At 46.5% G+C, this 24,049-nt stretch overlaps 1 protein-coding gene across 1 annotated transcript in view; it reads left to right on the top strand.

The window, feature by feature from the left end:
* Nucleotides 1-13,653, top strand: part of MAPK1 (mitogen-activated protein kinase 1) — a 117,536-nt gene extending 103,883 nt beyond the window's left edge. The window contains exons 7-9 of the mRNA XM_055322726.1: nt 3,399-3,508; nt 5,541-5,666; nt 11,968-13,653. Coding sequence (XP_055178701.1) covers nt 3,399-3,508; nt 5,541-5,657 — 227 coding nt within the window. The 3' untranslated portion in view covers nt 5,658-5,666; nt 11,968-13,653. The remainder of the gene's footprint in view (nt 1-3,398; nt 3,509-5,540; nt 5,667-11,967) is intronic.
* Nucleotides 13,654-24,049: the final 10,396 nt, after the last annotated feature.

The following is a 24,049-nucleotide window of genomic DNA, read 5'->3' as shown; positions in this document are numbered from 1 at the left end:
CCTTCTGTAGCTGTGAATAACGCAGAAATAGCACTAGCAATAAAAGGAAGCTAGAGATCCAGTTATTTTTCAAGCAGAAAAAAAAAAACTATCTTCCTTTGCAATTTTTGCCTCTATGTTTAAGGGCCTAGAATTTAACTTGAAGGAACTAAAAGGTCTATTTTAAAGCTGTTTAAGCTACCAAATACCAGCTGCTTTGAAGTGCTTCCCAACTTAGTACCAACAAGATTCAGAGGGGAAAAGTATCCCCCAACAGCTTAGAAACAATGAAGTTACAATCTATGGCCAAACTCTCCTGGATTTTTCCTGACAGAGGGTATCTAATTGGACAAAAGGCCAAATAGCTTCTAGTCTCAAGAAAGTTTTTGAGGAGTGTCTGAATAGTTGAGTTGGTTTAGTGTCCGACTCTTTAGGCTCAAGTCATGATCTCAGGGTTGTGAGATTGAGTCCCATATCAGGCTCTATGCTCAGTGTGGAGTCTACTTGGGATTCTCTCCCTCTACTCCATGCACTCACACATGCTTTCTCAAATTATAATAAATAAAAATCTTAAAAAAAAGTTTGGGGAATGTCTGTGAGTTCTTTTATGGAGAGAGGAGAACAGGGGTAGGTTTATTACCTGTGTTACAGGTAATATTATCTGTGTTACAGATAGTAAGACTGATGCCCAGCAACTGGTATGTCATGTGTTCACACATCTGCCAGGGATTCTATGAAACTTAGATTGGGGCAGAGGCACCTAAGTTCATCATTGTACTGCATTGTCCAGACTCTTGAGAGAGCTGCCTCTGAAACCTAGCCTGTTCATGGGCCCCTGAGACCCCATGTCCTGGCTGCAGGGATAAATACCTTTCCTGCCCAAGACACTCCTTTAGTCAGCACTCTAGATTCCTAAGAGCTTCCTTCCTCTCCTGAAAAGTCCTCATAAAGCCTATAAAGCAAAGTGTCACTGTTCCCGAATTTCCTACAGTACATTCATGTGTATTGAAGAGATTATAGTTAGAGGCAAAAATAAAAAATGTACTATTTGTAGAAATGCATTATGTAAAAAACTTTTTTACAGTTTGTCTTGTGGACATGAGAAAAGTTCTGTGTTGTGTGGAATTTCTCATGACATCCAGCGTGTGGTTTACCACATAGATTATCTCACAGTTGTCTTGAAGATTAAGGATGAGTGACGTGCAATAAGGGGAGTCACAGATGGGAGCCAGAGCGGAGTATCCACACTGAGGCATGCTCACACACGTGCACACATGTCCTCTCACGCCTCTGCTTTCAGTCACCTCAGGCAGTAAATTGCTGCTTTGAACTCTCCTGAGATTGACTTCCAGGCACACAAGTGGTCAGTCACTTAAGATTCTGACTGTATACTGGCCTGCTGCTCTCACGGGTTGAACACAGCTTTTAGTGAATAAATGATTAAAATGATTTTCCTTTACCATTTTACTCTCAGGACCAGTGATACGTGCTAATTTGCAGATGAATGAGGTTGACAACCTCATAAGTTATCACTGATAAACAAGGCTTCATTGAGTAGATGGCAGTGTTTTCATTTTTTGTTTTATTTTATTTTTTAAAGATTTTATTTATTCATGATAGAGAGAAAGAGGCAGAGACACAGGCAGAGGGAGAAGCAGGCTCCACGCAGGGAGCCCCACGTGGGACTCGATCCCGGGACTCCAGGATCGCGCCCTGGACCAAAGGCAGGCGCCAGACCACTGAGCTACCCAGGGATCCCCCGGTTTTATTTTATTGATCACCATTCTGTTTTTGTTTTTTTAAAGTATTCCCTTTTTTTTTTTAACTTTATTTATTTATTCATGAGAGAGGCAGAGAGACAGGCAGAGGGAGAAGCAGGCTCCGTGCAGGGAACCCAACATGGGACTCGATCCTGGGTCTCCAGGATCACACCCTGGGCCGAAGGCAGGTGCTAAACCACTGAGCCACCCAGGGATCCCCTTGATCACTGTTCTTTAAAAAAGAATGTTCTTTTTATTCCCTAGTAGTTTTTCAGACTTGGAATGGATTATCAGACTTGTTTCTTGGAATCCTTGGATTTTTTAGGGGTGCCTCAGAGCTGTGAGCTAGGACTTGAGAAAGATGGATAGCTCCTTACTCCGTCGATAGCCTTGAATTTGAGAAAAGGACCTGCTACATGAATTGGAAACACTGTTCTAAGCATTGTCAAGTAAAAGCAGACACTTTTTAATTTTTTATTTTTTATTTTTTATTTTTATTTATGATAGTCACAGAGAGAGAGAGGCAGAGACACAGGCAGAGGGAAAAGCAGGCTCCATGCACCGGAAGCCCGATGTGGGATTCGATCCCGGGTCTCCAGGATCGCGCCCTGGGCCAAAGGCAGGTGCCAAACCGCTGCGCCATCCCCCAGACACTTTTTTTAAAAGCTCCCTTTGCTGCTTCTTTACCAGAGCGATAATGTCTTTTCTAGCATGTATTCTTTCTCATTGAAATCTGCGCCTGAAACTAAATGCAGGAAGTGTTCGGTCACGTTTCCCTTAACCCGTGTTCCAGCCACTGTCAGCCATGACCTTTGGCTTTTCTCATGGCTTGAAGTAGTGCCTGGACACTAGCTATGGAGGCCACCAGGGTGAGCTAATCATTAGCTATCCCTCCTTCTTGATCTGGTTGATGCTACACTTGCTTCCTATTCCTGTACTCTCTACACAGAAATATTCAGCTGCTCACTACTGACCAGATCAAGAGAATACTTAGGGGGTGCCTGGCTGGCTCAGTCAGAAGAACATGTGACTGATGTAGAGGTCATGGGTTTGAGCCCCATGTTGGGTGTAGGGATTACTTAATTAATAAACTTTAAAAAAAAAAAAAAAGAGCATTCTTTTGTTTTGGGCCTTGGAGAAAGATGCCAAGCTGCAGAGTGGGCCAGGGGGCCTGTGCTTCCCACATGGATCTCAGCCAGGACCTGGAAACCACACAGGAGGACAAGTGACCATTGTCTTCTGTGACCTTAGAGGCCTTCTTTATATGTTGAAAGATAAACTGACCATTGCAGAGAGGACTTTGGATTTCAGAGAAATACATATATAACACTTTACCTTCAGATGCCTGCAAAACAGAAGAATGATTTAGGGAAAAAAATCCAGATTTTGTAGGAAGAGTTGGGTTTGAACCCTAGGCTTCCACTTTCAGCCTTTGGCTGATCACATCACCTTTCTGAGTCTAGGTCTGCAATTGTTAGATTAGCCACAGTCTTGAGAAGCTCAGAGAGGTAATAGGCACCCAGTGTGCTGCTGGCTCTTCTCCCCATAGTGATGCTTAGTTCCATTGTTTCATGGGTCAATTTTCTTAAACAGGAAATGGAAAGTAGTCGGTAAATGTTCCTTTGGCTTCTCACCACTACAAAACCTTTCTCTTTGTAGCTCTGGATTTACTGGACAAAATGTTGACATTCAACCCTCACAAGAGGATTGAAGTAGAACAGGCTCTGGCCCATCCGTATCTGGAACAGTATTATGACCCAAGTGATGAGGTAAGACCTATACCCTGGCTGCTGCTTCAGGAATATCTATCAGGCAGCAGTAGGCCCAACCAGGAAGGGCCCAGATGTCATGTTAGATTGGTTCTGAGAAGTGTATGGTGCCACACCTGGTCCTCTCAGCCTGCATTGTCTGCCTGAGGACTAGTACTGTCAGCACAGCTTGAAACCTCTCCCTATCCCACCCCCCAAACCCCTTCTGTCTCAGAAAGCTTCCTCCAGAGCACCTGCAGCAGAGGTGGGACTGGGGAAATAGATGAATAAAGGGGAGCACGAATAAACAAGCAGTCCAAGGCTAGAGAATGTGGTCATGGTCTGTGGCAGGAGGAGCTACCTCAATCACAGTGCCTGTCTGAGGGTGGAAAGGAGGCCAACTGCCTGCTTGGAGAGGGGCATTGCAAGGGGGGCGGTCGGACGTCGTGCCTGGTATGCCTCCTTAGGTATGGGGATACTAGAGCCTCTTGTGGTGAGAAATGTGTCCAGAGGTGGATGTGGCAGGCCTCCAAAGCCAGGTAAAGACCCTGTGTGTCATGTTTATCTCTAAGAAAGTCCCAGTTCCTTAGCCTCTTGGATTCTTCTGGGGCTTTATTCTCTGGATGGTAATGAAGAAAAATGTAGTATGAACCAAAGTTTGGATCTTTCTAGTGGAGGCTCATGCAGAGACAGTACGCTTTCATAAGGGAACCAAGCAGAGAGTGTTAAAAGGAAAAATGGAAGAGGAAAAGAAAAAGATAAAAAGTTAAAAACTGATAAATGAAAGAGAAAGAAGAAATCAAAAAGAGGAAGTATTTCCTAATTAGCCCCCTTCCATCTCTGTCCCCTACCCTCAGAAATAATGGAGGCAGCTTGCAAAGATACCTACAACATAATAAATAATAGGGAAGGAGGGGAGAGTGTAAAGTTTGGAGCTCTAACCAGCCCTATGAGCCCCCCGTGTCCTAATCACAAGCCTAGGTGGTACTCCAAATCCAGTTAGCGGGTGGGAGGACCAGAAAGATGGCATATGTGGCACACCATTGTGACCTCACACATATAGCTGCCCTTCAAAGAGGGCTAACTACTTGTTTTTCTCTTGTGGACATGAATCCTTTTCCCCCTTTCAAGAAACCAATGCTTAGTTCAGAGTTGGTGTCCATGTTTCCTTACCCTGAAGGCCTGGTGTGAGGATTACATGGATAAAATCTAGGAGTGCCTGATAACTAGGCATCCACTGATTGATAGCTGGAATCCTCATCAGATTAGTTCTAGCACATTGTGTTAGTTTGGAGGTACTTAAAAATCAAAATATAAATAATATCAATTGACTGATTTTCTTTTTCACCATTGTATATATGGAAATTCTTTGACATAGTCATTTGAAATATGTACTTAAATAGCCTTCTGATTAGTCATAGGGTGTGCTGAATAGTAAAAATGAAAACTTGCAGAAAACTATGACAGATCATTTTGTAGTCTTGTTACACAGATATTAAGATTTTGGAGTATTTTCTTCTCAGTCTTATATTTCTGTATCTAAATTTTTTTTAAAAACAGGGTTCATTTTGTTTAACACAAACATGCACATTTCCCCATAATATTAATCTTTCTTACGGCTTCATTTTTAATGACTCCATAATAATTTTTCATGTGAAGATAGTATAATGTATTTAATCAAGTATTTGATTTTGAGTATCATGGCTTTTGATTGTGTAAACCTATCCCCACAACAGCAAATTTCTGTTAACTTCAACACTTAGTGCCTTAAAAATTTGAAAATGATTTTGGGATTAGTGGTAAATTCAGAAGAGTGGTCAAAATAGATTTAGTTGCTCCCCGTCCATTTACTGTATGTTCACAGAAGATGTGCGTTTTGGATCACGTAGATGGAATACGGGTACATAGATACTTCTCAGAGCTTTTGGGATTCCAAAGATGTCAGTGCTACTATATACATTTCAGAGTTGAATCCACATACATTATGAATCAGTACATGACTACCTCAACCACAATCACTCTTGTCTACTCCATGTTCTATGCTCTCCTACAGCCCATCGCTGAGGCGCCATTCAAGTTTGACATGGAGCTGGATGACCTGCCCAAGGAAAAGCTCAAGGAGCTCATCTTCGAAGAGACAGCTAGATTCCAGCCGGGATACAGATCTTAAATTTATCAGGTACCTAGAGTTTTAGTCGCACAACAAACCCTGGTGAGGGAGAGAGAATATAAATTAAATGTTATTAAAAAGAAAGGGGAAGCCTGGGTTGCTCAGTGGTTGAGTGTCTGCCTTTGGCTCAGGACGTGATCCCAGGGTTCCGGGGTCAAGTCCTCCATTGGGCTCCCCACGAGAAGCCTGCTTTTCCCTCTGCCTATGTCTCTGCCTCTCTCTCTCTCTCTCTCTCTCTCTCTCTCTCTCTGTCTCTCTCTCTCTCTCTTTTCTCTCTCACATAAATAAATAAATTAATTAAATTAAAAAAAATTTCCTTGAGTTCCACATGGAAGTTTCCTTTGCTTAAGTTTGAAAGGGTGGTGAGCAATGTTGTGGTATCAGTAAGATTTCAAAAAATTGTGTTCAAGAAAAAGGAAATGCAGATCTTGATTTTAGAGAACATAGGGAAAGAGGAGAGAGAATAGTGTGGGAACTTGGGAGTGAGAATTGTGTTCAACTCTGTAGAAATGAGCAGTGAAGTTGAGAATCACAAGCAAGGGCCAAAGCATTTGCTGGAGAAATGCTTTGACATACCAGCCTCAGGGGCTGGAGCAGTGTTGTGTGCAGCGTGCCCACAAGTATCCATGGAGCTGCTGCGCTTGCCTTGGAACTGGAGGCTCCCTGACAGCAGAAAGAGGGGAATGGGTTCTGTGGCAGTATGCATTTAATACAACCATATCTCTGCTCCCCTCTTCCCTGTTTTGTCCATTGCATTTTCATATCATGGTTCAGGCTGAGGGCAGTACTGAGGCTCCAAGTAGAAACTGCTTGGGGTTTCACTCAGAGGACATACAAATGGTCAGAGGGCATTAGATGTAACCACAGGAAGCTGTTCCTAGCCTCCAGCTAAAGGAACAAAAGTCAAACTGTTTTCCAGGGTCCTTGATCATCACACAGCCAGGGTGCTGGGCAGCTGCTGTAACTGCAGCTGTTAGATTATCACCATTGCTGAAAAGGGGTCAAGAGCCTGTGCTGCCACTGATGTGGGGGATCTCTGGAGCCTAAAGCCATCATTACCATCCTTTCTCCTAAAACCAGGAGTCTCCCTCCTAAATAACCATGTATCAGTAAGAAGCAGAGAAAAGGAAACCTGTTTTTTCCTATATGTGCCGGCCATTGGCAGAACCTCTCAGAAGCCAATCACCAATGAAGTCCAACAGTGCAGTGACAAGCTCCCAGCACTGTCATTAAGGACAGAGGACAGGGGAAAACTAGAAAGGATATCTGAGAACAGACATGGCCAGCTCAGCTTCAGAGAGCTGTGGAAGCCAGGCAGAGTAAGGCTGGGTTATTAACTGGTAGAGAGTACCACTACCAGTTAGTGGTACTAACTAGTTAGAGTACTGCTACTCTACTAATGGGACAGAAAATGGAATTTTCAGAAGTCTGGTATCCAAGTATGGAGGGTTGGAGGAGAAGACTGGATGGGAGATGAGCTCAAAATGAATCTTCCAGACCAGAGGGCTAGAGGCTAGGGTAAGGGCTGTGGAGGTGAGAACCATTGTGTTCAGGAGAGTGGAGGGAACACAAAGTCTGAAAGACTCCAAATTTCCTAACCCTAGCACCTGGGGGCCAGGGGATCTTAGCCTGACACTGGACATGTCCTAAAAGACAAAGCACGTAGTGTGGAAGAAGTGTAGGCTTACAGGACATTAGGAGAATACTGATAAACAAGCCTTTGGGGAAGTGTCTGAATGAGAGACAGAAGGTGTTAGGAGGCTGAGTAGGACAGAGTCTAGCAAGGCTGGGATTCATTTATCCTTTCATACCTCTTGGTGTGATAGTCTATTAAAGTATTTGTTATGTACAGTGATCTGCAAGATGATTTACTGACAGGTCAGACCCCAGGACCCAACCATTTTCACTCCTTAAATTGAGTCTCCTTGGGTTCTCCTTTCTGGTCCCTCTGCTTGGTGCTCACAGTGGAAGGGGTCCTCTCTCTCCCTTCCTGTGTCTGCAGGAGGTCAGATCAGCTGCCTGCGGTTTTGTAGATAAAGTTTAATCTGGCCCTTTATGAGAACAGGTTTGCTGATCCCTGGCCTAGAATAGTGGGCTGAACTACTTTGGTTGCTTTTCTTCTTCACAATCCCTTTAGCAGCTCATTTTCCTGAAGTCTGTTAGTGGATTTTGTTTTTCCCCATCTTTTTCTTGTCGAACTGACACATACTGCATGCCTCCTCTGTGATAAGCACATGTTAGACTGCTAAGTGAGCAGAGCAAACAACTCTGAAACTGGCCTCAAAGGAGCATACGGTCTAGTAGAGTACAAAGACAGGCGGAACTGCCATGCACAGTTTTCGTGTAAAAGAGTGTGCCAGGAAGGGAGCATTCTGCTGTCTGGGGAGGTGCTTGGCAGTGCGGGGCCAGGGAGTCAGGTCCGAGTGGGAGGTTGAAGTCCAGGCTTATCAAGGAGCCCCGCCTCTTCCTCCCAGGCATCTTCCAGTCCTGAAGCACCAGAGTACGTGATGCTAGGGCAGTAAGAATGTTGGGCAACCTCAGGGAACAGGCACCCTTGGGATCACTGGCAAGGCTACTGGAGGAGAAGGGCAGTGCAGCAGCCACAGAGGAACAAGACAAAGGCGAGCATGCTCCTGGGGATCCAGGGCGCAACTCCTGGGGCCTGACATCTGAAGTCTGAGTTAGCAGACAGAGGTCAAGGCTGCTGCCAGAGTCCACCCTAGTTCTCAGAGTCTGGGACCGTGGCTTGTTACCATGGACAGGGGTGGCAAAGACCCTCACTCTCTGTTTAGTTCACTTTCTCCATGGGGGCAAAAGGCACAGTATGTGCTTATAGCCTTTTTTCCCCAACTTTCTGTTACTGAATTATAATTGATACATAATACTAGCTTCAGGTGTACAGCATAATGATTTGATTTTTATACATCACAAAATAATCACCTTAATAGATCTAGTTCCTTCCAGTGGTTTTTTTCAATTTTCAGCTATTCTGAAGAGTTGAGTTTTACAATAAAAACCCACATTCCGCCATCTATATTACGTAATTAACATTTTGCTATACATGCTTTCTCACATATCTGTCCATCTGTTCCTCCATCTACCTGTCAATCTATCTTACTACTTTAGTGTGCATTTCAAAGGAGGCTGCCAACATCTAGACCAGCTTATAAATTTAGTCATCTAGAATATAAAAGTTGAATCCATGGGAAGGTGGGGGCTGGGGGCATTTGCTAAATTCTGGGCCAGGTTCTTTCACAAACATTTCATTTTGATGCTCACAGCAACATTGTCTGAAGTCAGCACACAGCCCATGTTTATGATTGAGGAAACTGAAGATTGCCTGTGTTTAGGCATTATGCTGGTGGCAAAGTTAGACAGGTCTGGACCCAGAATCCCATTTTCTTACAAGTTCTGTAGACTGCCTTGGAGTAGTTCTGTGCTCTGGAAAGGGTCGAGGAACTCTTTCACAATACCATGCAGCAGTGTTACTGAGTTCCCAGCCTACAACAGTAAGATTAGAAGTTACAAACTGGAGAGTCAGGTAGATACAGGTGCTAGAACATACAGGGACGTTAGAGGAAGGTGATGTTGACTGTCCAGCTACATAGGAAAGAACTGGAAAACATACACACACGGGACCTCAGAGCACAGCCATGGGGACCCCTTTGTGGGGGCGGGGGATGGCAGATACTCCAGAAGAAGCTCCAGGTGTCCTCTGCTTACCTCATCACAGGCTTTACTGATGCCCTTAGTGGTCTTAAAAGATCAGAGTATATTCATTATATTTTATTTAAGTGGGTCAGGTCACTGACCAGATTCAGATTATCCACTGAAAAGTCTAAGAATGTGTTCATGGTTAACTTTTTGACAAGCCTCATGTTGTAAGAGGCTGGTGAAGGTGAAGGTAGGCTCCTGACTCCCTTCCTCATCTGCCTGTTGGTGAGTTTTCTCAAATGGATTAATTTCTCCCCGCCAGTATGTTTGGCTGCAGTTCAGAACAGTGGGACCTAGAAGGAGATAATTTCCCATCTCTGAGTCTATCTCCTTGCCACAGAATTGGGATATAATATCCATCCTTCCTGCCCTGACTCTTGAGTGGTAGATGAAAGCCATCTTGCCTGAAAGTGTATTGTGAAATACCAAAGTGACATTCTGCTAGATCGTACTAGCAAACATTTCATAGCAATAAGGGTCTTTCCAGGTGCCAGCATGGCTCATTCAGTTAAGCATCAAGATCCCAGCATCCTGGGATTAAGCCCCACATCTGTGCTCCCTGCTTATGGTGCAGTCTGCTTCTCCCTCTGCCCCTCCCCCTGCTTGTGCTCTCTCTTATGCTCTCTTGTTCTCTCTCACTCTGTACTCTCTCAAATAAATAAAATATTTAAAAAAACACAAGTCTCTCCAGAGAGAATATTTATTTTGTTTGCATTTTGACACATTTAGTTGCCCTCCCAGCCATCTCAAGCAGGTTTCCTCATCAGAATCAAGAACACAACATGATTGGAGTGGCAATGTTTCACTTCTCCCTAGGATGATACAAAACTAATAGAGATCTAGGGATGAGCTTAATTCATTATATATGGATGCCCTAGGCAGTGGTTCTCAAAAGTGTGGTCCATCTGTGCCCTACCCCCTAATAATCTGTGTTTTAACAAGCTCTGCAGAGCATTCTGATGCTCACCCTTGAGAACTACTAGCCTATAAAGAGAATAGATTTGATTTGTACTGGGGATCTCTTGCAGGTGGCCCATATGCAGACATCTGGAGAGCCAGGTGGGCCCTGTCAAGTGTAGTAAATGAACGAAGGGTATCTTCGGGGTGCCACCTGCTTTCAAGGTGCTGTCCTGGAGGCCCGGTGGGGAAATAGCTGTCAGATCACCTCTGACCTGAGCCATCAGAACCATCTCCTGCTCGTGGGAACCCTGCCATGGTCCCCTACCTCACCAGAATCCAGGCCCACCAACTTCACACTTCAGCCAGTGCTTCAGTTTGCTTGTCTTGGTTTGTTGCAGTTACAGGAAACTTGAGTGTTACAACAACATGCTTGGCGCTCTGTGGTTGATTCTGTCCTGACTGGACTTCCAGAGAGAAAAAGAGGCTTGGTAAGAATAGGAGGCAGTATAAGTGCCTGGATGGCTCAGTCAGTGAAGCATGTGACTCTTGATGTCAGGGTTCTGAGTTTGACCCCACAGTGGGTGTAGAGATTACTTTAAAAAAAAAAAAAAAAAAGGAGGTGGCAGAGCAAACAAATGTTTTACATAAATGTGTTTCCTTTCCTTTTCCTTCCCCTTCCCTTTCCCTTTTCCCTTCCCTTCTTTTCTTTGGAGGGGGAGGAGGAGAAAAAGAATCTTAAACAAGCTCTGTGCCCAGTGTGGAGCCCAATGTGGGGCTTGATCTTACAACCCTTGAGATCATGGCCTGACCTGAACTCAGGAGTTGGACATTTAACCAACTGAGCCACCCAGGTGCCCCGAGTGTGTGTGTGTTAAAGCTTTATTTGAGAGAGAGTACCAGCAGGGGGAGTGGTAGAAGGAGAGAGAGAGAGAGAGAGAGAGAGAGAGAGAAGCAGACTCCCCGCTGAGCCAGGGAGCTGGACATGGAGCTGCATACCAGGACCCTGAGATCATGACCTGAGCCAAAGGCAGGCAACTGACTGAGCCACCTAAGCACCCCACCAAATGTATGTTCTTTACAAAGACCTTCAGATTCTGGTTTTGATCATTGGAGTGGCGGGTACAGTAGTTAATAAAAGGCATCTTGAGAACACTGAAGTCCCCCAAGCTATGAGTGCACGCACATGTGTTCCTTGTGGGTGTAGCAAGAACCTCCTCTGAGTTGTCCGAGAAGAGGTGCCTATAGACCAGAGGCAGAGCCCACCCCTTCAGAGCTACCTTGTGATGTGTAGGCCTGAGTGGTTCCAGGTAAAATGACCTTTTTGCAGGAGTGGCTTTTCTCTTACTCTATTCTTTTTCCCCACTTTCCAGTTTCTATCATGTTGGTTCATTCTTTTCACTTCTCCATTTTCCTAATGCTGCTGCTAATGTTTTAACGTAGGTCCTTTTTTAAAAAAAATTTTTTTAAAGATTTTTAAAATTTATTCATGAGACACAGAGGCAGAAACAGGGAGAAGCAGACTCCCCACAGGGAACCCGATGTCAGCCTCGATGCGGGACTCGATCCCAGGACCCTGGGACCACGACCTGACCCAAAGACAGATGTTTAACCACTGAGCCACCCAGGCACCCCAGCGTGGGTCTTTTTTAACTCATAGGTGTGTTTGGTTTGTTTGTTTGTTTGTGTTTTTCAATAGGACAAGGGCTCAGAGGACTGGACGTGCTCAGACATCGGTGTTGTTCTTCCCAGTTCTTGACCCCGGTCCTGTCTCCAGCCTGTCTCGGCTTAATCCACCTTGACTCCTTTGAGCCGTTCGGAGGGGCGGTTTCTGGTAGTTGTGGCTTTTATGCTTTCAAAGAATTCCTTCAGTCCAGAGAACTGTTCCTGGCATCCCTGTGTGTGTCACCCACCGGTGACCTGTGGCAGTATGTACTTTCAGTGCACCTACTGCTTACCGTTGCTTTAGTCACTAATCGCTTTCTGGTTTGAAAGATGCAGTGGTTCCTCCCTCTCCTGAATCCTCCCTATGTACCGCCCTACTGACCCATGCAGTCACACCAGAGATAGTTCTTTCCAGATTGGCTCTCGTCACTGGCCTCTCACTTTATGATACGGAAGGCTACTACCTAGGGCACTTTAAGTCAGTGACAGCCCCTTATTTGCACATCACCTTTTCACCATCAGCGTTTCCCCGGAGCAGGAGTGTGTGGAAACAACTGGGATGTCGTTGCAGCCTGCGGCAAGTGCTCCCATCTCGGGAGCCTTTAGGGGCACTTGCCCGTGTCTTTTCTCATATCATGTTAGTCACTAACATATTTAAGGTTTGTGCTGTTTGCCCAGCTTTTAGAATACTCAACCATTTTTCTAAATAAAAGAAGTACTGCATCCAGCAACTTCACTCTGTAGATTTATGTGGTTTCTTACACCATTTATTGAGGTATAACACTTGCCCAGATGTGTCATCTGCAGTACTGTTTGCAAGGCTTACACAAAAAGATTTAAAGTGACAGCTGCACTCAGGATTTAGTGAGAGATGTACACAGGTCACAACAGGGTGCTAAAGAAAGTGTCTGGAGAAGCAGCCAGCAGGCCACCCAGCTGTCATGGGGCAGAGCTGCACACACAGGTGTACGTATATCCCTGAGCTACTTCACATGGTGTGCCACGTTCAGTGTAACCACATTCAATGCCTCAGGATTTAGCAGAGAGGAGCCCTGCGTCTTTAAATGAGAAAGTGTACAATTCTTTTTCCTCCTACAGCATGTCAGCATCTCAAGTTCATTTTTCAACCTACGATATAACAATTTGTAATAAAGCCTTCATGAGCTCATGGCGTGAAGCACTGTTCTGTCGTCAAGTACTCTCAAATGTTTCTGATACTGCTGAGCTAAGACCATGAGAAAAAGCTAGCACTAAGTCATATTTGGAGCTCTATCCCATATTCTCCTGATCTCTTTAAGTATTTGTTCCTGCCACAGTACACTGTGGCATTGACTTGGTGTTCTGTCCCAGTGCGGTGCCTCCTCTTGACTCCCCCACTGCTCTCTGTGGTGAGAAATTTGCCTTGTTCAATAATTACTGTACCCTCGCATGACTGTTACAGCTTTCTGTGCAGAGATGACTGTCCAAGTGCCACATGCCTATGATTGAAACGAAAAATTTATTGTTACCTCTGAGTTTGTGTTCCACGGAAATGCTATCCAGCAGATCACTTAGGAAAAATAATTCTATTTTTAGCTTTTCATTTCTCAGCTGTCCTTTTTTTCTTGTTTGATTTTTGACAGCAATGGAGAATGGGTTATATAAAGACTGCCTGCTAATATGAACAGAAATGCACTTGTAATTCATGAAAATAAATGTACATCTTCGATCTTCATATTCATTTTAAGATTCAGTGTCAATTTCCTCTGGATCAGCGTGTCCAAATGGACAGTCAGCTTCAGTTGTGCTTGGAGCAGAAATGCTTACGGGCCTCCCCTTCCCGCCCGGGCACTGCCCCAACACTGGTTTACACAAGATGATTTAGAAGGCATTTCTGTAGGGTCCTAGTTTCCTAGGATCAACTCTGACATGTTCTTTTACTCAAACCATAGGTCTAAAATACTATGTCAAACTCTGATGAAGAGCCCAAACGTCTCAGGTTGGATTCTCTGGTTCTTTCTAAAGAGGGCCTGCCTATGTGCCCCAGAACTGCTCCTGGGCATGGCGGGGTGCTGGGAAGGGCTGCCCACTTGGCCCATACCACCTGGGTCAGGGAGTGGATGCTCACACCTCATGGGCTAACGATGGACAGCTGACTCAGCCTCAGAGATCGGAACCACATCTAGATTCTTGCCCTAAAATACGTGATTCATCTCCATGCTCAGAGCTGCCAGGCCAAGGTCTGTACAGCATTGACAGGATAGAAGTTTGATTGTTACTTAATAACATTGGTGAGTCAGTTTTCATTTTCGAAGAAGCAGTGACAGTTTTCTTACTCTTGCTTCTTTTGTCCTTTTTTTTAATGGAATGTTAGTATTATTATGAGGTTAATTTGCAGTCCTCTAAATAGAAAGCCATAGCCTTGGTTACTAATACCTGAGGACTGTGGGCTGTCCCACCCTCCTCACTGGTACTGTGGAGTCAGATTAGCATGAAACCACTAACTGCATTCTAGAATCACTGTAGCCGTAAGTTGTGTGCTTTTTATTAATCATGCCAAACTTGGTTTAACAGATCAGAGAATTGTCATAATCAAGGTACCTGTGAAAAGTACTAGCTATTCTATGTGCTAGGCTCGTCATTTGGATCTTCTTATATCTCTAAAAATGTATCGCTTAGGTCATCCAAGTTCCTATTGGTGATACTGAATGCCTCCCATCTTAGTATGCTCAGAGAAGCTTTCAGACCAATCAATGGCTTTTTTGGTGTCTAAAACGTAAAGCAAAAAATTCCTGTTGAAACATTCCAGTCTTTTCATTTAGTATGAAACAAAATAATACGTAACCAAGCCAGTGGAATGGATTTGAGAGAACTCATGACGACTCTGTGCTGACACAAGTCTTCAGAGATAATGGAGACACGCAGACCATTTTGATGCATGGGTAGGAAAGTATCATTGTGTTAGTGTGCAGTACACAGTACGTGGTGTGTTCACGGTCAGTCCTTCTGCTGCAGGCATAGGCGATGGGTATGCAGAGTCCTGTCAGTGTTTGGAGCCACACGTGGCTCATCAGTGGTTGTATCTGAGTGAGGAGTCACACACATATGCTGCCTGCGCCACATGCCACATAATGTTCAGACCATTCAGAGGAGACTGTTTTACCTTTATTTGCTTATATGTTAATACGGTTTTTAAATTGGTAACTTTTATATAGTACGGTAACAGTATGTTAATACACACCTACATATGCACACATGCTTTGGGTCCTTCCATAATACTTTTATATTTGTAAATCAATGTTTTGGAGCAATCCCAAGTTTAAGGGAAATATTTTTGTAAATGTAGTGGTTTTGAAAATCTGAGCAATCCTTTTGCTTATACATTTTTAAAGCAGTTGTGCTTTAAAATTGTCATGCTGGTGTTTGAAATACGATACTCCTATAGTGCAGATGAGAAGCATGTAACAGTAGATATGTGGTCTCTCTCACTGTAATCCAGTTGGGCATCATGGATCGGAAGTGAGTAGGAATCCAGAGGGAATTCTCTGGGGTTGCACCAGGTTTACCTAAAGCTCGTTGCCTTTTCTGTGCTGTTTATCCATGTAGAGCACTCGAGAAAGTTCTGAAACTGCTTTGTATCTGCTTTGTACTGTTGGTGCCTTCTTGGTATTGTACCCCAAAACTCTGCATAGATTATTTAGTATAATGGTAAGTTAAAAAAAAATGTTAAAGGAAGATTTTATTAAGAATCTGAATGTTTATTCATTATATTGTTACAATTTAACATTTATTTGTGGTATTTGTGATTTGGTTAATCTGTATAAAAATTGTAAGTAGAAAGGTTTATATTTCATCTTAATTCTTTTGATGTTGTAAACGTACTTTTTGAAAGATGGATTATTTGAATGTTTATGGCACCTGACTTGTAAAAAAAAAACTACAAAAAAAAATTAGAATCATTAAATTGTGTCCCTGTGTTACCAAAATAATATAGTACTGTGCATGTATAGCTTAATTGGAATTTCATATGTGAAAATATGAAGTGGTCTAGTCCTTTATTACAATGCTTCCCAAATAAGTGTGTTTGTAATTTGACTTTGCTTATAGTAATCAGTGATAGAACCATAAGATGGTGCTCTGAAAGCCAGTGGGATTTTAGTGCTCCATCAGGTTTTCCAGATTGTTCTTCAGATGCGTGGCAATAGATGGGAGAAGTCGTCATTGCTGGGAGTGCTGACACAGTGCCCATGTGCGTCTCCTCCTCTGTCTTGCTAAACTGCAGCAGCTCTGTTGCCAGGGAAGGTGTCTTCAGCAGCCTTTTTTCAGACCAAGGTGTCATGAATGTATTAGGGACTCTTGAACATTTGGTTCATCTCAATATTGGGCATCAGGCAGTGATTTACTTGCAGGACAAAAATATTGGGAAATTTTCTGGTTTGGTGATGTAGAAAGAGCACAGGCTTTGGGCCACTCCTTGTGGTGTACATTCAGACCTTTGACCGTAAACTGGAATTTTACGTGTCGTAAAGATTTTACAAATATATTTTTAAGTTTCTAGCCCACTACTTCAAAACAAACACTAAATAGCAGATCATCCTAAATCCTTTATTTTATTTCTTTTGTATTTATTTGTTGTAAGGCAGCACTAAGATGTCTGCTAACTGAACTACCTGCTTTCTATTAATCTGAACAGAGGAAAAAACCTGTCTGAAACTTTCTGCAGGGAAATGAGCTGATCTCTCCTCAATTGATGGGTATTTGAAATGCTGATGGAATTTTCACCTTCCCTTTGAGAAATCAGCTCTGTTTAGATCCTATAGAAACCGATTATAATGGTCATTTTCCGTATTCAGCACAAGGAATTCTATTTTCTACATTAATTATGATGAGCTCCTTGTCTTAGCAGTAGTGCAGCCATTCCAGTTGGCAGTATAGACTTGCATCTTGGTTGATTCTCTGTATTTAATCAGAACCAGAGCGCTCAGGGCTGACCAGTGGCCACAGAGTGGCTCTCTGGGAAGTGCAGAAGCCAAGCCCACGTCACGGGGTTACAGACCAGGTGGAGGCAGGTGCAGACCTCCCTGAAGCCCCAAGTGTGGAAGAGGGAGAAAGGGGTTGGGTGTGACCATACTTAAGTCTTACGAGGGAAATGGGTGCGGTGGGGACAATGTTGCTGGGCTTCACAGGGCTGAGGGCCAGCAAAGGGGTGGGTCAAGGTGGGCATGGCACAGGGGCTCTTTCTCGGAGTCTGGCACCAAGGAAAGCTGAAGACAAAGGTCCTTTGAAGAAAAGGTAGAGCGGAGGAAAGGGAATGAGGTTATGCCCCATGACAGGTGTTTTTTGGGTGAAGTGGGAGAATCTTTAGAGAATAAGGATGACCCAGTGTGAGAAGAATCAGGAATGCCTGTCACTGTGAAGCCTGACTGAGGTGGTGCCTGAGAGTCTAGTGAAGTACTGCCCCGTGGGGCCTGGATGTTCTTCCCGTCAGCTGCATTGGCGGGCTTGGGCAGAGCAGAGGCCCAGGGAGGCTAGGGGAGACTGTGAGGTGACGCAACAGGAGTTCCCTCTACATGTTGGGGGTAGAGATGCTTTTCCCTTTTAATTTCTTGGTCAGGAGCAGGGAAGCCATTGCCCCATCTTTCGGTAAGATCAAAAAGTAACAAAGCCTCTTGTCAGCTGTGGAAATGGTAAGACTGGAAGGCCACATCTGTGGTGGGAAGGAGAGGCGGGGTGTGCAGTGGCCTGGGGCACGTGGGACACCGGGGCCAAAGCTTTCAGGGCCTGGTGGGAGGTCTCAGACTGGCGGTCTGGGCGCATGAGCTCCGGCTGTCTCCTTGCAGAGGGTCACCAGGCTGGCAGAAACCACCTTGGAGAGCCGGGGACCCGTGATCCATTACCACTCCCAGAAGTCTGGATGCCCCCCCCGCCCCCTTTTTTTCCCCTTCTAAACCGTGGAGAGTGCCTTTACTTCCTTCCCAAAGCGCACTCCACACTAAAGCATCCCCATTACTTGGGGAGTCAGCAGACCCTGTAGAGGCTAGAAAATGGGGGCTTTCTGTGATTGAGCCAACTGCCCAGGAGGGAGGACAGCACTGGCGCAAGGCGCACGATGGGGACGTGGGAAGCTGCTCCAAGAAGCCAGTGCTGACTTCGTGTAAAGAATCGCGTTTTTAGGGATCCCTGGGTGGCGCAGCGGTTTGGCGCCAGCCTCTGGCCCAGGGCGCGATCCTGGAGACCCGGGATCGAATCCCACGTCGGGCTCCCGGTGCATGGAGCCTGCTTCTCCCTCTGCCTATGTCTCTGCCTCTCTCTCTCTGTGTGTGTGACTATCATAAATAAATAAAAAAAAAAATTAAAAAAAAAACTTTAAAAAAAGAATCGCGTCTTTAATTGCTTTTTTGTTTTTTAAAGATTTTATTTATTCATGAGAGCCAGAGAGAGAGAGGCAGAGACCCAGGCAGAGGGAGAAGCAGGCCCCATGCGGGGAGCCCCAGGTGGGACTGGATCCCAGGACTCTCGGGTCACGACCTGGGCTGAAGGCGGCGCTAAACCGCTGAGCCCCCCCGGGGGTCCCTTTAATTGCTTTCGAAGGCCCGGCTGGGCGCACACATCCCCCACAGCAGTGATCTCCCAATTTTAAAATCCTTTCATCACCAGAGCCCTTTGACGAGTTCAGTAAAACTGGCCTGCGAATAGGCGAGGGCGGGAGCCCCGACCGGCCGCAGTGAGGCCCCGGGTGACCGCCCCGCCCCGCCCCGCGGCCCTGGTGGAGCAGCGGCTCTGGAGCCCGCGGCAGGCGGCCCCGCGACGGGGTGCGGGAGGGTGACCCCGGCTTGGAAGTGCGGGGAAGTCGGGCCCCGGAGAGGCGGGTGAGGTTGGACACGAAGGGGGCGCTTGCGAGGCCGCGGGAGCAAAGCCAGGGCCGCTGCGCCCCGGAGCTGAGGAGGGCCCCGGCGTGCAGTGCCTGCGGCTTCTCTAAGTCAAAGCCCGGACGCACGCAGTGAGCGCGCAGAGGAGAGCCGGAGAGGAAGGCGAGGCGCCGCTGCCCCTGCTCGGCGGAGGACCGGGAGGCGGGACCCAAGCGAAGCGTGTTTCCGAAGACCACGACGGCCCGGGATCCGCCCGCGGGCGCGTGTGCGCCTCGCCGGAGGCCCGGGCCCGGGCTGTCGGCCTCCACTCCCCGAGGGCCGCGCGGGGCCGCCGCCGACGTGCGTGGGGAGGCTGAAGGGGGCAGTGATGCCCTGACGAGGCCGGCCCGCGCCTCCCCCGCGGAGGCGGCCCGGGCCCGGCCCGGGGAGTCGGTCCGACCGCGAGAACCGCGCAGACCCTCCGTCTCCCGGCCGCGCTGAGCTGGGGGCCAGGAGCCCCCTCGAGCCCCGGGTCGCGCAGGTCGCCGGTCGCCAGGTGCCGGGGCGGGGCGCCGGGTCTCTGCGGGCTCGCGTCGGGAGGGAGCCGGGGACAGGCGGTCCTGGGGTAGCGCGCGGCACCTCGAGGTGGGGAACGAGGTGCAGAACGAGGTGCGGAACGCGGGCTCCCCACGCGCACGCGCACCCCGGCCCGGCCCGGCCCGGCCCGCCTCCAGCCCTCCAGGCGGCCCTGCTGCCCGGGAGCCGAGCGCCCTCGGGCGCCGCTGGGACCGGGGTGGCAGCCCCTGGCTCCCCGGGGCTCCCGGGCTCGCACCGGCGCTCGCCCTCCCCCGGCCTTTTCCTTTGCGTCGTCTCGGTGGTTTGGCCTTGCGTTGTGCCTCCCTGGAGGTTCGGGTCCCCCGTCCTGGTTCCGGGGGCCTCCCAGGCCCGCAAGCGCCCGCCCAGCCTGGGTCCTCGGCACCACATCCCCGCCCACCGCTCCAGCCCGCGGACCCCGACCCCTCCTGGGCTCGGCCCGGGGTGAACTGGCCACACTGCCCGCCCAGCGTTAGGACACACCGGGGAGGACGGAGGAAAGGCCTGGGCCCACAGGCCCGAAGCCGCCCTGAAGCCCCCGCCACTTGGGCTGCCGGGCCCCCTGCCCCCCGGATTCAGACGGCAGCCCCGGGGCACAGGGAGGGCCTCAAACGCAGGGGACACGTGCCAGGAGGCTTAATACTTCGTGTCAGTCTGGCAGCTGGAGAAGGGCCGTCGTCCCACTAGGACAGGCGGCGTGGCCGGTGCCGCACCTGGGCCTGGGGCTGCTGCAGGCGGTGCCGAGAATTCCAGGGGGTTCTCTCCCCAAAATCATTTTACTTTTTCCCATTGCTGCTTTCTTATGTTTACTCTGGGCAAAAAGTACATCTTGGGCTGTGTACGTTTTGCTCCCCAAGACTCTAATTCGGGCATTAAGTCCAGAAAGCAGTTAACTTACCCTTTACTTCTTGGATCATGAGGCGCCCTCTCTCTCACCGGGGGTTCTCAAACCAGCTTAGTCATTTCCTGACCCCCCACATCTCCCAAAGAGCTCCTCTCCACCAAATCCATCTGTGCAGTCCCTCTTGCTCATGTCCTTACTTTTCTTTTTTTTTCTTTTTCTTTTTTAGTAGACTTCATTGCCTTTGAGTAGTTTAAGATTGACGGGTAAGTCGCAGCTAGCGCGCAGGCTCCGAGTCCCCGGCCCTCCCCTCAGCGCTGGTGACCACAGACCCTTTTGCTCTGTCACCGCTAAGCTTTTGCCTTTTCCAGAATGTCCTGTAATTGGAGATACACAGACTGTGGCCTTTTCAGATTGGCCTCTTCCATGTAGCAATGTGTGCTTAAGGCCGCTACATGTCTGTGTATGGCTTGACACCTCATTTTTCCTCCAACCTTATTGGGATACAATTGACAAATAAAATTGTATGTATTTAAGGTGTACAACGTGATAATTCAAAATACATTTACTTCGTGGAATGATCCCCGGTATCAGGTTAACACATCTATCACCTCCCACAGTTACCTTTCTTGGTGTGTGTGTGTCTGTGTGTGTGTGTGTGTGTGTGTGTGTGTAGGTAATGGGAACCCTTAAGATCTACTCTTAGCAAATTTCAAGTCTACAACACAACACAGTATGATTAACTAGAGTCACCACGCTGTGCATGACATCCCTGGAACTCATTCGTCTATACATGAAGGCTCGGACCCTCCGACCAGCATCTCCCCATGTCCTTGATAACCACACTCTCCTCTCTGTTTATGACAGCACATTTCTTTTCATCACCAAAAAACACTACACTGTATGGATGCACCACAGTTTGTTTATCCATTCACCTGTGAAGGGCACCTCGGCTGTTTCCCATTTGGGCCAATTGTGTATAAACCTGCTCTAAACCTTCATGTGCACATTTTTGTGTGGACGTAAGTTTTCAACTCTTTCCGGTAACACCCCGTGGTCCATGACAGCACCAAACACATGTATTTAAAGGAAGAAATGACATGGTTTCTCTATAGTCTCTTCAGAAAATAGAGGGCACACACCTGATTTATGAGGGCAGCATTACCCTAGTGTTCCAAAATCAGATAAAGGGACTGCAAGAAAAGAAATCACAGTATCTTTCATGGCCATAAGTGCTGAAATGTTCGACAAAATATTAAAAAGTCAAATTTTTTAAAAAATCCGACAATGTATAAGAAGAATTACAGGGGCACCTGGTTGCGTTAGTCGATGGAGTATGTGGCTCTTGATCTCTGGGTTGGAAGTTTGAGCTCCATGTTGGCTGTAGAGATACTTAAAAATAAAATCTTAAAAAAAAAACAAGTAAATAAATCCCTCTATGGCCAGATGGGATTCATTTCAGGCATGCAACGCTGGTTCAACATTAGGGAGTCTATTAATGCAATCCATCATATCACCAAGCTAAAGAAGAAAAATCACATGATCATATCAATAGATGCAGAGGAATCATTTGACAGAATCTAACATCTGTCATCATAAAATTGCAGCAAAGGGACCCCCTGGGTTGGCTCAGTGGTTGAGCGTCTGCCTCCAGCTTGGGGTGTGATCCTGGGGTCCTGGGATCGAGTCCCACGTCAGGCTCCCTTTGTGGAGCCTGCTTCTCCCTCTGCCTGTTTCTCTGCCTCTCTTTCTCTCTGTGTCTCTTAGGAATAAATAAATGTAATCTTTAAAAAAAAATTGCAGCAAAGTAGGAATAGAAGGGACCTTTCCCAACATAACAAAGAATGTCTGCAAAAAACCTGTAGGTACATGTCAATTATACTTCAATTAAAAGATCAATAACAACAACAAAACCTACAGATACCATTATTAATGATGAGAAGCTACATGTTTTCCCAAAGTCAGGAACAAGGCAGGGGTGTCCCCTTGCACCACTCCTGTTAAACATTATATTGAAAGAGTAAAAAAAAAAAAAAAACACCAACCTAGGATTTTGTATCCAGTGAACATATCCTTCCAAAACAAAAAAATACTTTCTTAGGCAAAAGCTGAAAAGAATTCAGGGCACCTGGCTGACTCAGTTGATAGAGTGTGTGACTCTTGATCTCAGGGTTGTGAGCTGCACATTGGGCACAGAGACTACTTAAAAACAAATTTTTTTAGAAAGCTTAAAGACTGTGTTGCCAGTAGAGCCATTTTGCAAGAAATGTTAAGTTCTTCAGAGAAGAGGAAAATTATATAGGCCAGAATCTCAGATCTACATAAACCCCCTTTTTTTTAGATAGAGAGAGAGTGCAGGAGGAGGAGCAGAGAGAGAGGGTGCAAGTCTCAAGCAGGCTCCACACCCAGCATGGGCCTCAGTCTCACAGCCCTGAGATCACAACCTGAGCCAAAATCAAGAGTCAATCACCTAACTGACTGAACCACCCCATCCTTTTAAGTATTCCCTCTCACTCCTTGCTTGCATGTTTTTTTTGTTTGTTTTTTGTTTGTTTTGTTTTTTTTTTGTTTTTTGTTTGTTTGTTTTGCTTGCATGGTTTCAGACAAGAAATCTCAGGTGACTTTCACCCTTGTTTCTCTCTAGGTGAGCTGGTTTTTGTTTTTGTTTTTTCTTCTGGCTTATTTCAGGGTTGTCCCTTTAACTTTGGTTTTCTGCACTTTGAATATCCTATGCCTACATGAAGGGTGTTTTATATTTACCCTGCTTGGTGTTGTCTAGGATTCCCTGAATTTGTGATTTGGTTTCTGTCATTAACTTTGGAATACTCTCTGTTTGTTTTTGTTGGGGGTTTCTTGTGTGTGTGTTTTGGTTTTGTTCCACGATGGAGTCACACCAAGGCACACACACTACCTTCTGGGCAACCAGGGCCCTACTCCATTTTTCTTGGCACTTATTTTTTTTAAGATTATGTTTTTAAGCATTCTCTATATACAGTGTGGGGGGAGAGGCTCAAACTCACAACGCTAAGATCAAGAGTCACATGTTCCACCAACTGGCACCCCACCCAGCACTTATTTTATTGCAAAAACAAGATGGTCTCAAATACCACTTTGTAAATGGCTTATCTCACTTATGGAGAACTCATTTCTGTGCTGAGGACAAGAACTCACCATCACTTAGGGGCCAGTGGTGCTGGCTAGACTGCCGTGCTGACCTTTGGCTGGAGGGACAGGCTCCCACCTTCAGCCTCTGTGGACCTATCTGTCCTTTGTCTGTGTGCTGTTCCTGTGATGCATCCACACTGTGTGTTCTTGTGCAGAGAAGGGGCCCGGAAGCCCAGTGAGCTTGGAGCACAAGGTCAGATTCTGTTTAGCCACCCATTCCTGGATAGCCTCGGTGGACACCACTCAGAAGGTGGCCATGAATTGTGAGCACATCAGTCATGCCTCCAGAGCTCGGGGACATCTCTGGGGCTCATGCTGTTTCAGCCACAAGGCCCAGAATGCCAGGACACCTGGGTGGCTCAGTGGTTGAGTATCTGCCTTTGGCACAGGGCGTGATCCCGGGATCTTGAGATCAAGTCCCACATCAAGGTCCCCGCAGGGAGTCAGCTTCTCTGCCTCTGTCTCTGTGTCTTTCATAAATAAATAAATAAAATCTTTTTTTAAAAAGCCCAGAATGAAAAAAAAAAAAAAAACCAGAATGCCTGGTACCTGGATGCACTGATGGGCACCCCAAGGCTGGTGCTCACCTACACACCACAGCCTGTGAATGAGTGCTGGGTATCCAGGCCCCATCCCCAAGAGTAACAGACAAGAGTAACAGAGTGCTCACCAGGCCAGAGCTGCTGCTG

This window comes from Nyctereutes procyonoides, unplaced genomic scaffold, assembly GCF_905146905.1.
Source record: "Nyctereutes procyonoides isolate TBG_1078 unplaced genomic scaffold, NYPRO_anot_genome, whole genome shotgun sequence".
Taxonomy (NCBI): domain Eukaryota; kingdom Metazoa; phylum Chordata; class Mammalia; order Carnivora; family Canidae; genus Nyctereutes; species Nyctereutes procyonoides.
The sequence above is the reverse complement of the archived record's forward strand: the minus strand, read 5'-3'. Positions and strand labels throughout refer to the sequence as shown.